Raw genomic sequence first — 14,682 nt, 5'->3', positions numbered from 1 at the left:
GTTATGGGCGATGTTAAAGTTTTTGGACGGACAGACTGACGGACAGTTCAACTGCTATATGCCACCCTAACAGGAGCATAAAAAACTCAATTAAGACATTTAATACATATTTCCAATTATGGAAATTTTGTCTTAACCCTAGGACCTTTGTTTTGCAACAACTATATATTGGTAAACAAGCCTAAAAACAAAAGATTTTAAACCACTTCTTAATCTTGGCAAACGTTAGCATAGGTTCTCAATTCCCAACGAAATTCCTTTGATCAAATTATTAACCTTATTTTACAATACGTCCACTATAATACCTTCCACATCCTTGATCCCAAGTTTGGTACAGCTCTTTCTGAGAGAAACATCCAATGTCCCATAGTCAATGGGCTGCTCTCTGGAACAGTAAGGCCATGACATGAGATAATTTATACAACACAGGTTGAACACACTCTGAATATGCATTTGCGTAGTGTCTTTCAAGATTAGCCTGTGCAGTGTGCACAGGCTTATCAAGGACAACAATCTCCACCTAACCTTGATTTTTGTTTAGAAGAGTCTTCCTTTAAACAAAATAAAATTCCATTAAAGCGGAAAGTGTCTTCCCTGAATAGCCTGTGTATACTGCGCAGGCTAATCTGTGAAGACAATTTATAAAACACAGCCATTAAGTCTCGTTCTCCCAGAGTACAGCTCATATGTAATGTAGACTGATGATTTTTTTAAACTGATTGAAACAAGACATGTGTCTTTGGGGCATGGATATGCCCACAACCCATGCAAAAGTCTTCAGATCTCGGACATTTCTGATTAAAATTGTCCTCATGTCCAACAAAAAAACAACATCTAATGCATTAAGCCCAGTTTTCCCAGTTTGTGGCTCACTAAAACAACTGATTCACTTACTTGATGTTGGGGAAGAGATCTGATACAATGCCTTTAAAGAGTTTCAAGTCGTCCACAAGGAACTTGGGCACATTGACGTCTCTAATGGCCCTCAATACTATCAGGTCCTGCAGACCATAAGTAATACATGTATACAGTTAGATTGTGCATTAATAAGCAGGTGAATAAATACATATATATAATTATTCTGGAAAATGTATATGGCAAAAAAACTTGTACCAAAAATAATTATAATACAAATTGGTTGTTTTTACATTTTTCATATTTAGATTTCTTTGGTATTCAAATGAATATAAATGTTATGAATTGTACAAAAACATCAAGATAACATCCCAACAATATATAAATTTCAAATCTGTCTGTACAATTTATTCATACATTGTGCACATGACAATTACCTCATCCATGTCATTGAACTGTCTCTTGAGGTTTCCAGCAGCTGAGATGACAGACTTCACAGCACGCATGCCAAAGTCATAGTGGTCCTGTGGTATAGAAATCAATGGCACTTTATCACTATGAAAAGTCAACACATTTTAACCCTTAAAGCGCTGGAGCTGAATTTTAAAGGCCTTTGCAAACAGTTTGGATCCAGATGAGACGCCACAAAACGTGGCGTCTCATCAGGATCCAAACTGTTTGCTATTATGATAGTATTCTTTGAAAAAAATCGAAGAAAATGCTAATTTTAGAAATTCTGCAGACGACATTTAAGCAGACGACAAATTTCCCAGCATGCAAAGGGTTAAGTCTTAGTATTCATCAACTTTATCTAAAGCTGACTTTATTAGTACTAACATATGCAAAAACAATTATAAAACAAATTATTTTATTTAAAATTTATAGCTTTTTTTTGTTTAAAATTCAGTAGCTACAAAGAAAAACAGTAAACAACTAGAACACATAAAATGTAGAAATGTACAAAAACAAATCACAGGTAAGTAATAATATTAATACCTTAGTTATGTTTCTTTTACCTATCATTTACGTCTTCAAACTTATTTGAAATTGACTGTGTAAATGATAATTATTTAATAATTAATTAACAAAATTCACCTGTGTGCTAAGTTGCTCGGAGGAAAGCTTGAAAGTTGAGACAATCTTCTTGGAGAGGTTCTTTGCATTGGAGAAGCCAAACGAGAACAAACTGATCTCAGCAATAAGAGCATAGTCTGGCACCATCATTGCCACTGGACGGAACAGAGCCTAAAATAAGAGTGACACAACATCAATTGGACCATAGACTGGAAGCATCATGGCAACTGGTGAGACAGAGCCTAAAATAAGAGTGACACAACATCAATTGGACCATAGACTGGAAGCATCAAGGCAACTAGTGAGACAGAGCCTAAAAATAAGAGTGACACAAAAGCAATAAGAGCTAGTATAGACTTATCATGGCCAGAAGAGAGCCTGAAAAATTAATGACAGCATAGTCTACAAAGGGGGTAATCACGTGACAAACAAGATGGCGACGTCCATGCCGAGGCAGGTATTTTTCGTCGTTAAGTACCCTTTATTACTTGTATTATTATCTTTAATTCTGCTCACTTTCCAGCCACATTAAGAAGAAATTTACTGACATTTATTTTGTAGTAATATTCGCTCTATATCTCGACTTGACTCCGTGCAAAATTTCTTAGCAGGATGACCTAATTAGGGCTCCACTAAGAAAATTTGAGGGGAGTAAAGTCAAGATATAAAGCGAATTTAAATACGAAATAAACGCTTATCACCTTTTTACTGATGTGGCTGGAAAGATAGCGTCTTTTAAACAACAAACAGAAGTTATGAAGGGTATAAAACTTCGAAAAATGACTGTCTCGGTATGGACGTCGCCATCTTTACTATCACGTGATTACCCCCTCTGGTCTAGTGCTAGTATAATTACTGGGTGGAATGAAGAATAAAATGAGTGATACAATAGCAATTACAGCATCGTCTGGCCTATCATGGCCATGACATGGCTGGAAAAGAACCTAAAAGTGGAACAATCACAACTAAAAAATGTATAACTACACAGAGGAGTGGTATAATTGATCTTCCAATTATTTTTCAGTCATAAACAATTTTTGAAATTGGTCAAATTTTGAAAAAGTATAGATTGTTTACACAGGATTATGATAAAAGAAAGAATTCTGAAAATTTATAGTCTTTTAGTTTTTAGCGGAGAGAAAAATAACCAGCATATCATGCAGTAACACATGATAGGGAGACATATATGAGTTTCTGTAAATCAGTTGTTATTGTAAGTCAACATTAAACAAAACTGTGCATAAAAGTACCACCATCTTTCATTTGATCAAGTTGTTTACCTTCAAGTTGTCCGGCAGTTCAGTTCTGCCTGCATAGCCAGGGTTCATGGTGATGAAGACGGCACAGGACGCCTTCAGTGGCAGCTCCACACCCTCAAACACGAACCTGTCAACCTGCCAACCCAGATAGAAGTTCATGTGAATTAAACATGCACACTCTCTACTTATTTGATTGGAGCCTGTTATGGGAAAATGGGGCTTAATGCATGTCCTTAAAGAGTTGTTCCATATAAGCCTGTGCAGACTATTCAGGCACAGCACTTTCTGCTTACTTTCTTTTCTTTTCAATGAATTCTCTTTTTAGGGAAAATCTAGCTTAGGTGAAAGGGTCGTTCCTGATTAGCTTGTGCAGACAAGTAAAGAACATTGGAACTCCTATATGTGAATAGTCCAGTATTGGTTATCTGTTGGACAAGTACACTTCAGCCATGCTCTGGGGAAAAAAACAGGCTAAATGCATGTGAATTAAGTATTGTACCTGATTAGCCTGTGCAGTCCACACAGGCTTATTACAGGCAACACATATGGCTGTTATGGAATTGTGTGTTTACACAAAAGTCTGTTCTAAACAGAAATTGAGCCTGGGCAGAAAGTGTTTTCCCAGCTTAGCAAATGTAGACTGCACAGACAAATCTCAGAGGATACTTAACACACATGCATGCTGGGAAATTTGTCGTCTGCTAAAATGTCGTCTGCTGAATTTCTATAATAAGCATTTTCTTTGATTTTTTTTCAAAGAATACTATCAGAATAGCAAACAGTTTGGATCCTGATGAGACGCCACGTTCTGTGGCGTCTCATCTGGATCCAAACTGTTTGCAAAGGCCTTCAAAATTCGGTTCCAGCACTGAAAGAGTTAACACACATGCATGAAGCCCGTTTTCCTCAGAGACTGGATTATTTTCATGTCAACCTGTTACATGTCTTGAAAACCCAAGTAACTTATATATTCTTGACAAGGCAGTCAATTAAATATTAGGAGTCTGGGAAAAAAAGATTTTACAATTTATATGAACAAATTACTCTTGCTATCAGACAATAAGATTTTTGGAAATAACTTGTTAAGCAAGTAAATATGATAAATATTTCAGCATATATATTCAGAATACAGTTACAAGAGAATTAATGACAAATTTTAATAATAAAGAACAAGAACTAGTAACTTAAAAGCAACACAAATAACAAAAAAGATAAATACATGCAAGAACATAAGTGATTAACTGGTTACAAGCAGAATTTGTTAGTTTTTTTAATAATCATTTTTTAATGGATTTAAAAAAATAGTTGCATTACATTTTATACTCATTGTATTAAATGGTGATAAACACTCTAAAAATGTTCCTAATGAACAAGACGTCACTGAAGTGTGACAACGTAACAGTGATGAACAGTCTAAGAATTTTCCTCATTAACAAGAAGTCACTGAAGTGTGACAATGTAACATTGATGAACAGTATAAGAATTGTCCTCATTAACAAGAAGTCACTGATGTGTGACAACATAACAGTGATGAACAGTCAACAGCTACCCTCTGTATTTGTGCCCGATGGATCTGCATGATCTGCATAGCAACTACAGACAACACCTCCACGTCTATACGATTGAACTCGTCAAAGCATGCCCATGCTCCAGAACTTTAGTGTTAGAAGTACAATCTTAACATTATGAACTTGAATTAATTAAGATTGTTTTGATTAAGGAGGCTGTTTGAGAAAGATAGTGAGCAAGTTTTTTATATTTCAAATTAACAAAGTTCCTAAAAAAATCATTGAAAAATAATCTTTTCTAGCCATAGACAATTTTTAAAGCTATAAACATACATTAGTTTTATTACATAAATGAAGGTCCTTTATGGTTTCCAAAACTGTGAAATAACTTGTGTACAGACTTTAAAGCTCAATCACAATTCAAAGAAAAAAAGAGAGTGGGTTAAATATGTCTCAAACATGGTCAATGTTTGACATTGACCTATTTAAACAGAATACATGATGTATTAAGCGTACACATGTTCTAGCATATAAGAGATTACTGCAGACACCTACTAAACAAAACAACACTAGTATACTACAATATACTAAAACATACAAAAAACTCAAAAGCACTTTTATTACAACACTTTTACAGTTCTTGTTTCTAAAAGAACGAATTAAGATATCATCTTGAAATTTAGCACATTGTTGTTTCAGAATATTTTATCTAAATTGCATCAAAATCATTCATCCATGATAGTCTGTAAGTTCTGGACCATATACCATCGGTGGTTTATTTTTCCTTGTGATGCATGTGCAAAGGGAAGTGTATAATATTGATTTTCTTTTGCATATTATTCTTTTCATTGGAAAATATGTTTGAAAAACATATTTGTCATACTTTTGATTAAAAAGTGTGTGTGTGCAATAAGACAATTACAGACTGGTTGATTGTAAAAGCAGCAATGTAGTTGAACACTAGCTTGTACCGCACATGCAATACTTGTATTACAAGCGTTATATCACACATAACAAACACTTGATCTTTCTTCAAAACGACCCATCCAAAAAATTGTAAAACATTTTTGTGACCAGTTGAACATGGATGAAAAGATAAGACCTGCAACACTTTGTAGCCTACATGATATTGAACCCATACAGTTTTTGTAAATGGATGAACATTCAATTGGCATTCGGCTGAAAAAATGGGTTCTCGATGAGATTTTTATGGTCAATCTTTCATCGACATAAGTATTACTGAGCAAGTAGGAATGCATGCTTACTTATACTTTTAAAATGAAGTGAATGTTTGATTGAGATTTTCTGTTTGAGGATTTTCACTTAAAATAAACATAGTTTTAGATTGTGTCATTTTGTGACTGTGAGTGATAATGCTTATTCATGACAAAATCCAAATTTGGACGAAATCCTTTGAATAATAATATAGAAATTATAAAAACAAGTGTTCTGCGGTAGGAGACATATGCCCCTCCAAACAGGGCTTTGAACTAGTGACCCAAATGTCAATAAGGGTCATCTACTGTCCAAGGCCAATGGGCATGTGAAGTATCAAACCAAAAGGCCCATTCGTTGATAAGTTATTGATCGGAAACAATTTTCACACTTATTGTAACAGGGACCTTGACCTTTGTCTAAGGCTAATGCACATGGGAAGTATCAAGCCAATCAGTCAATTTGTTGACCAGTTATTGATCAGAAATGCTTTTCCCTCTTATTGTGCTAGTGACCATGACCTTTGACCTAGTGACCCCAATTTCACATGAGAAGTATCAAGCCAATCGGTGAATCAGTTGACTTGTTATTGATCGGAAACGATTTCACACTTAGTGTGTAACATGACCTTGACCTTTGACCCCAATTTCAATAGAGGTCATCTACTGTGTGAAGTCAAGCCAATTGTTGAATCAGTTGACAAGTCATTGATGGGGAACAATTTCACATTCAGTGTTACAGTGACCTTGACATTTGACCTAGTGACCCCAATTTCTATAGGGGTCATCTACTGTCCAAGGCCAATACACATGGGAAGTATGAAGCCAATCCGTGAATAAGTTAACGAGTTATTGATTGGAAACGATTGTCTTAATGTGTATCAGTGACCTTGACCTATGACCTAGTGACCCCAATTTCAATAGAGGTCATCTACTGTCCAAGGCCAATGCACATGTGAAGTATCAAGCCAATCAGTCATTTCGTTAACTTGTTATTGATCCGAAACAATTTTCACACTTAGTGTAATAGTGACCTTGATCTTTGACTTAGTGACCCAATTTCTGTAGGGGTCATCTACTGTCCAAGGCCAATGCACATGTGAAGTATCAAGCCAATCAGTAAATTCGTTGATGTTATTGATCGGAAACTAAATGGTCTACCAACATTCAGACTGGTCTACTGACAGGTCTACCGACAGACAGCCAGCAAAACAATATACCCCTTCTTCTTCGAAGAGGGGCATAAAAATGTAAGTGCTGTGTTCGAAGGTCCTTCCAGTGTATACATTATAAAAACGCAACATGAGAAAGCACTTGGTATCTTTACATTCTGTTTGACAGACACAGATTTTTTTCCAATCAAATTAATCTTCACAGTATTTTAATTCTTTCAAAAGCATTTTTACTGAACTCATTCAAAATGCACTATTTACAAAAGCAATCAATCAACAAGATTGCATAGGAAATGATTGGTTAATATTGATTGAATGAGCTAGATATAACAACAATGTGCTAATTATTTTGTTGTTACTGCAAATAACTCACAACACATTAACCAGACATCAGGGAACTACACTGACATGTAGTACATTATTTGTTTCCATAAGTGACACATGATTTTGTTTGAGCATGTGTTTCAACAACATATTTTAACCAATTAATTAATCAAGTGCTTTCAATAGAATTATTCCTTCATCAATTTAACTTAGTTTAATAAAAAACATATGTCATCATATTGAAATTTAAATTTGTTTAAACAAATTCAGTGTCTGGTTTATATGTCATGAGCAATACTAAGGATTAATGAGTACACAAAATGGGTACAGATTGTTATGGGTAAAAATAGATGCTTCAAATAAGTATGGGTATATTTGTGTAGCTATGGATGAGTATGCGATTCTATTATATTATATAACAGTGATGTGTACAATATGGTGAAGTATTTGGACATTTACACAGCTAACATACCATAATGGACATGTCCTTAGGCAAGTTCAATGTGAGAATGCCAGCTTTGTACAATTACAAATACATCACAGTTTCGTACAGAAAGTTGTAAAACAATCTTTTTATTATATACTTATTAAATTGTTACAGTCATTTGCATAATGGACATTCAATATAAATTACAACGTCAATGCCGAAAAATAGGGTAAGCATTTACTTTTATCAGAAATATTAGGTTAAACCTGGGCCCGTATTCACCAACCCATTCTTAGACTTAAGAATAAAGAAAAGACTTGGAACCAAGAAAAATGCATTCAGTGTTTGAATATAATAGACAGGGATCATATTTTTTTCGGTTTTGTCGGTCCTAGACCGATTGGGGTCATGAAAGACCGATTGAAAATCCCTAACAGTCGGTCCGATTCTGTTTGCTAAAATTCCCATGTCATGAAATCGATTACACAGTGCACATGGTAACACACCCTAATGACATTCTTATCTCGATTAGGTGTGATAAACCATTCGCTGCAGTCTCTATACCGGTCTGGACCAGTTTTTTGCACGTCAGCCGACTAGTATCAGAGTATGCCCAAGCAGCGAAGATTCGCGCGGTTGTGTATTAGGCCTAGTCATGCGTAAATAACCCCGTGTCAATAGCAATCGATAATTTCACTAGCTTATACCTTGCACACTACTTCGGAGATGAAAACCTCGATGTTATCCTCGTGGAAATTGTGCATTTCATGCATGATACAGTAAACTTTCATATAAACAAAGAAGAAAATCGGATATTCTGCAATAATTGTGGGCGGACCTTATACACTGAAAGCACGCGCTGTAACTAAACAAAACATGCCGATACATTTTCCACCAGCGTTATAATCCGGCAATAAATGAATGAAAGTCGCGGATCTGATCGACAGAACAGCCGAAAGTTATTTTTATGGGCGGAACGTCACATAAAATAGTACACAAGAAAAATAATATACATTGTATAAATTTTTGGTAATAATCGTGTTAGAATCGAAATAATTTGTATACTTTATTGTTTGTTGTTGAATAACCCACGACCGGAAGTTAAGATGCGTGGTTTCAAATCACTCGTGCTTCGCACTCCGGATTTAATCCCTACGCATCTTAACTATCGGCCTTGGGTTAATCGACAATAAACTATAACGTACACCAACCTACGCACAGACATTTATTCTGTTCAGTGCATGTTTGTAAGCTATTATCGAGTCGAAAATGATTTAAAACATCGGTATAGACTTACACAGATTTATAATATTGACAACGATGAAAAAAGTCAGAAAAAATAGCAGACGAAACAACAATGAAATAGCAAATGATAAAACCAATTGAGAAAATTCGTATGTTCCGTTTTTAAAAAAGTGCCTGAGGCAATTAAACTTGTACATTTATTATACCACCTTCATGAATGGCAAAATCAATAGTATACATTTAACGTATTTTTTCATGATTTCGGATTAAAATTTTCGGACACTTTTTCCCAATTTAAATCCAGACCGATTGATTTTGCGGGAAAATATGATCCCTGATAATAGATGCTCCACTGGTACTTACATCATTAACAAACTGTTCTACATTTAGAATGCCATAGCTAGAGGTGTTTAATAACAAGTTTTACTCAAAATTCAAGCAATTATTGAATACTGGTATATCAATTTAAAGAATATTCTTTATTGTTAGACTTAAGTCTAAAAATTGTTTGGTGAATACGGGCCCTGGACTGTGAAAAGAGAATAAAAAGGACACACGCCAAAAAAAAACTAAAAAATATTGCACAGTTGGGAGAAACAAATGAAATCAGCATATTTAATGATGTAAATAGGCATGTAATAATAATGTTTGTTTAGTTTTCCTAAGGGTTAATATGGGTTATAATGGGTTAATATAAGAAAGAAACAGTCAATAAACCTATATAAGTTTACATGGTTACAAAGGTTTGACATGGGTTGCTAATGAAAACTATTGGTAATTAAGGATTAATATAAAATGCTATGCGTTAGTATAGGTTGCTATGGTAATGCAAGCAGGGTGCACACTGGGCCTCACCCGCTGTTGTTGGGCCTTCTGAATGGTGGTAATTTGTTGGGCTACCACCGACAACACCTCAATATCGATACGATTGAACTCGTCAAAACAAGCCCATGCTCCAGCACTGTAACCAACAGATAAGTAAAGATCTAAGACTTCCATCATAGTCCTCGTCATCATCATCATCATCATCATCATCATCATCACAATCAATCATATCTCAATGTGTCTAAGTAATCACAATGATAGTAAAATCAATAAAATAAACAGTAACTCAAAAGGTATCAGAAGTGTTTGAATAATATTGCACAAATAAATAAATATAGTAAGTACATTTTTTTCTTTAAAAAACATAAAACCCATGATGGCTCTAAAGCGCTCTTAAAGGTTCAAGATACACTATTTGTCAAAGACTACCTGGTGACCTAGTATTGTACCACACTAAGTCTTGACCATATTCGAATATGACGTTGATAACGCAAAATAAAAATTATTACCAAGTTTCATTGAGATTGAGTCTTTAATATCACCCATAGATTTTTCAAAGATTTTACCTGGTAAAACACATGACCCGAATTCAAACTCTGCCTTGATATTATGGACATAAAAATTATGACAAGTTTCATCAAGATTGGGTTAGAAATTTATCCTCTACAGTAAAAATGCATGATGGCTGACAAAGGGTGCTGATCATAGCTCACAGTCAGAACTCATGCTCATGTCAGCTATCAATTACACATATGGGCCATGCTCTGTGAAAAGGGGGTTTAATTCATATGCATAAAGTGCTGTCCCTGTGTGGACTGCACAGGCTAATCAGGCACAACACTTTCCATCTAAACTTGATTTTTGCTAAAAAGATACTTTCTTGAATCAAAACAAAACAAGAGCTTGTCACAGTAGTGCCAAATCAGAAATGTGTTTGCTTGTATGACAACATTTGTTTTAGAGAGTAGAATAATATTTGTAAAAACAAATAAAGGGAGATAATTCATTATGCTCCGCACAAAAATTTACTTGAAATTAAATAAAGGGATGTAATTCAAACACTAAGGTAGATAGAGTTTTGGTTCTTAGTCACTGCACTTTGGATTGGAGTTATGCTCCGGACAAAGTTTCAGCCGGACGGACAGCCGGACGGACAGCCGGACGGACAGCCGGACAGACAGGACCCTGATTAGCGTGTGCATACTGCACAGGCTAATCTGGGACGTTACTTTAAGTACATTCATTAAACCCCCTTTTCACAGAGCACGGCACATAATGTTCCATATGAGACAACATTGCTCTCATCCGGTAGCACATCGAGGCACTCAAGTGGTAACATGCATGAACGTGACACCCATCTAATTGCTATGTCTTACCTGGCCAAGCCTTTGAAGAACTTGCCCATGGCCATGAAGTCCAGCTGGTCGGAGCAGTTGAACACCACACACTGAATGGCCATAGCCTTTGCCAGATCCTGATACATTCATATTAACTGTTTCAAAACACAGATCCAGTCTTCTAAATGTGTTTTTTTTTCAAAATAAATAGACAGTGGGGGCTTGGTACCTGACTATTTTTTACAGCCCCTATTTTTTTTTTACAATTCTAAACTTAAGAAACAAATTAAAGAAAAAGCAGAATTTGGGTCCCAATTTAAATAGAACAAAGAGTCCAGCATATTTAATAGATAACCTAAAGTATTATGACAAAAAATAAAGAAATACAACATTCATATTTGTACTTAAATTTTTGCCAGGCTTTATTCCAAACAAAGCACAAACACTTGACTCATAAAGGTTTTCTTTGGACAAAAAGCAAACACAGTTGTAAATCTCTTGTAAGTTGGATTTTTAATAGACTATTCAATTTAATGTGTCAAATAAATAAATAAAACATGTGCAAATGATCGTTTTTCTACGTAGATTGAGTACCTATTCAATGTTTTCTTTCAAATATCAGATTTCTAGCAATATTTTAACTGCCAAGCAGAAATCATCATTCATCATTGAAATGTGTGTTAACCTAATTAGGTTTTTATCAAAATTGTTGAATCAGCAAGTGCAAATTTTAATGACTGCAAATCCAAAATGCAACATTAATACCATTAACATTAGGATATTGTTTTTATTATACTGCAAACCAACTTATCAACCTTTTTGGATGGGAAAATGTATAATAAATGTACAAACAAATAAATATTTAAAGCCTTACTTTGTCATATGCAAACTGCATGAAATTACTAATAGTTATTTAACAATTGTGTACCTACCAGCAAAACCCAATACAATTCCAATAAAATAACTTTGTTTAAACCAGATCATGAGTACACTCCCCAAGTACAGAATAAAAATAAGAAGAAAAGCCATGCATTTTTTCTCTTAAGACAGTACCTTTGTAGTTTCAGTCTTTCCGGTTCCTGCAGGCCCGGCAGGGGCGCCACCAAACTTGAGATGCAGGGCACCGGTCAGGGTGAGGTAGCACCTGTCGGTCAGCGGCGTGATGACCAGTCTCATGGTGTTCCCTAGGTACTCATAGCCATATGGGAATTCTGCATTCACAGCTCGGATCCAGAGGTTTTCGGAGTGCCAGTAGTACCTGTTTTGATAGTTGCATTTTGATGATAGTTATTACCATGGACATGTTTGAAACTTTTTTTTTTTAAAGATTTTTTATCATAAATGTATAAAATTCATTATAAATATAAAAATCATTATATGTGCCTCGTTCTGGTATAAATTGGGTTTGATGCATGTACGTAAGTGTTGTCCCAGATTAACCTGTGCAGTCCACACAGGCTAATCAGGGATGAGACTTTCTGCCTAAACTGGATTTTGGCTAAAGGAAAAATACAATAAAAGCGTAAAGTGTTGCTATGATTTGCCTGTGCATATTGCATACATGAATTAAGCCCTGTTTTTCCAGATTGAGGTTCAAATCTGAAACTCATGATATGTGTCTTGTTCTGAGAAAATTGGGCTTAATGCATGTGCGTAAAGTGTCGTCCCAGATTAGCCTGTGCAGTCCGCACAGGCTAATCAGGGACGACACTTTCCACTTTTATGGTATTTTTAGTGTCAAGGAAGTCCCTCCTTGCCGAAAATCAAGTTTAGGCAGAAAGTGTCGTCCCTGATTAGCCTGTGCGGACATGCATTATGCCCAGTTTTCTCAGAACGCGGCTCATATAAGCTCACCTCAGCTGACTGATCCACTCAAAATCGTTGACATTTTCCACGTTATTATCCAGCATCTTAATGATCACATCACGAGCGTGCACCTCGATTACAATCAGCGCAGACAGCGTCATGCGACCAATCTTGGAGATCTTCTGGTTCACCAGGGACCTCAGGTCGTCCAGCTGGGGCAGGATTGTAGTCTTGAAAAATTCTGGGAGGTTTTTCTTCTCCAGGGCTTCCGTGACCCCTGTGGCCCAGTAGGCGGAACAACCTGCCAGCACGACCTGGCCTGGCCATTTCAACACCCAGGCAGTCCTTGGAGTCTGAAGTGTACACAGTGAAGTGATTACATGGGACAACAGTAGGAAAGCTTACAATATTAACAACAATTTATAAAAAAAATTTTTTCAGAGATGCAGAATTTCACGAATCTGTAAATTTTGAAATACTGAACTTCTTATGAATTGTGTATTTATTGATTAAGAATTTTAAGATTCTGATTTTTATATGATTTTGAATGTTATAAACTGCTAAATTTGGTGATATGTACAACAATAGTGGTTGAAATCATCAAATAAGAAGTCTGCCAAACATGTTTGTGATTCAGGCAAAAAGGCTGTATTCTTGTGTTTAATCTTAAGTACCGTCTTATAGTCTCCAAGGCTCTCCTTGATGATCACTCGCAGACTCTCCTTCATGCTCGCCTCAATCTCCAGCATCCAGTCCTCAACGTTACCTGTTGGGTAGAGCTTCTTGCCCCGGAACTCAACCTCCTCTCCCTCACCTGAGTACATACGAGACATCTGGAGGTCCTCCTCGAAACGCAGCTGAATTGGAGAGAAGGGCAAAAATGAATACAGGTTCAAATGTGCCTTGTTCTGGGAAAACAGGTCTCTAGCATGATACATACTCTTGAAGCAATCTATTTGTTGACTCAATCCTTATCCAAAGTTACAAATACTTAATGGTAAACTAGGGCACAGATTCAAAAATGCAGAGAATGCACTTTTTTGGTTACTGTATAATCTTCAACAAATTAAATGTGCATCTTAAACAAAAAACACCAAAAGCTAGCATATAATGCTTAATAAATACTAGTACGACATAATTTATTTAAATTACACATACTTTTTTAATTACTAATCAAATGTAAAAATTTCACAGCAAAAACCAAGTAGCAAAATTATACAAGAGCTTGTCACAGTAGTGCCAAATCCCCGCCGCAAGGTGTTTGCTTGTATGTTAACATTTGTTTTAGAGAGTAAAATAATATTTGTAAAAACAAATAAAGGGAGATAATTCATTATGCTCCGGACAAAAATTTACTTTCAAATTAAATAAAGGGATATAATTCAAACACTAAGGTAGATAGAGTTATGGTTCTTAGTCACTGCACTTCTCCTACTTGCCATCTGTTTAAGTTTCAAGTTTCAAGTAAATCCCTTCAGTAGATTTAGAGTAATATGCTCTGGACAAAAATTTACTTTAAAATTATACAAAAAGGGAGATAATTCAAAAACTAAGGTAGATAGAGTTATGGTTCTTGGTCACTGAACTTCTCCTAGTTGCCATCTGTTTATATTTCATGTTTCAAGTAAATCCCTTA

At 35.6% G+C, this 14,682-nt stretch overlaps 1 protein-coding gene across 1 annotated transcript in view; it reads right to left on the bottom strand.

Annotated features, from left to right (window-relative positions):
* Window positions 1-14,682, bottom strand: part of LOC127851858 (dynein axonemal heavy chain 1-like) — a 137,047-nt gene that overhangs the window by 97,015 nt on the left and 25,350 nt on the right. Inside the window, 10 exon segments of the mRNA XM_052385815.1 lie at window positions 306-385; window positions 895-1,001; window positions 1,293-1,379; window positions 1,951-2,100; window positions 3,210-3,323; window positions 9,934-10,039; window positions 11,280-11,377; window positions 12,294-12,498; window positions 13,095-13,399; window positions 13,721-13,903. Of these exon segments, the coding sequence (XP_052241775.1) occupies window positions 306-385; window positions 895-1,001; window positions 1,293-1,379; window positions 1,951-2,100; window positions 3,210-3,323; window positions 9,934-10,039; window positions 11,280-11,377; window positions 12,294-12,498; window positions 13,095-13,399; window positions 13,721-13,903 (1,435 nt within the window).

The sequence above is a fragment of the Dreissena polymorpha genome, chromosome 11 (genome assembly GCF_020536995.1).
Source record: "Dreissena polymorpha isolate Duluth1 chromosome 11, UMN_Dpol_1.0, whole genome shotgun sequence".
In the NCBI taxonomy this organism is placed as follows: Eukaryota; Metazoa; Mollusca; class Bivalvia; order Myida; family Dreissenidae; genus Dreissena; species Dreissena polymorpha.
The sequence above is the reverse complement of the archived record's forward strand: the minus strand, read 5'-3'. Positions and strand labels throughout refer to the sequence as shown.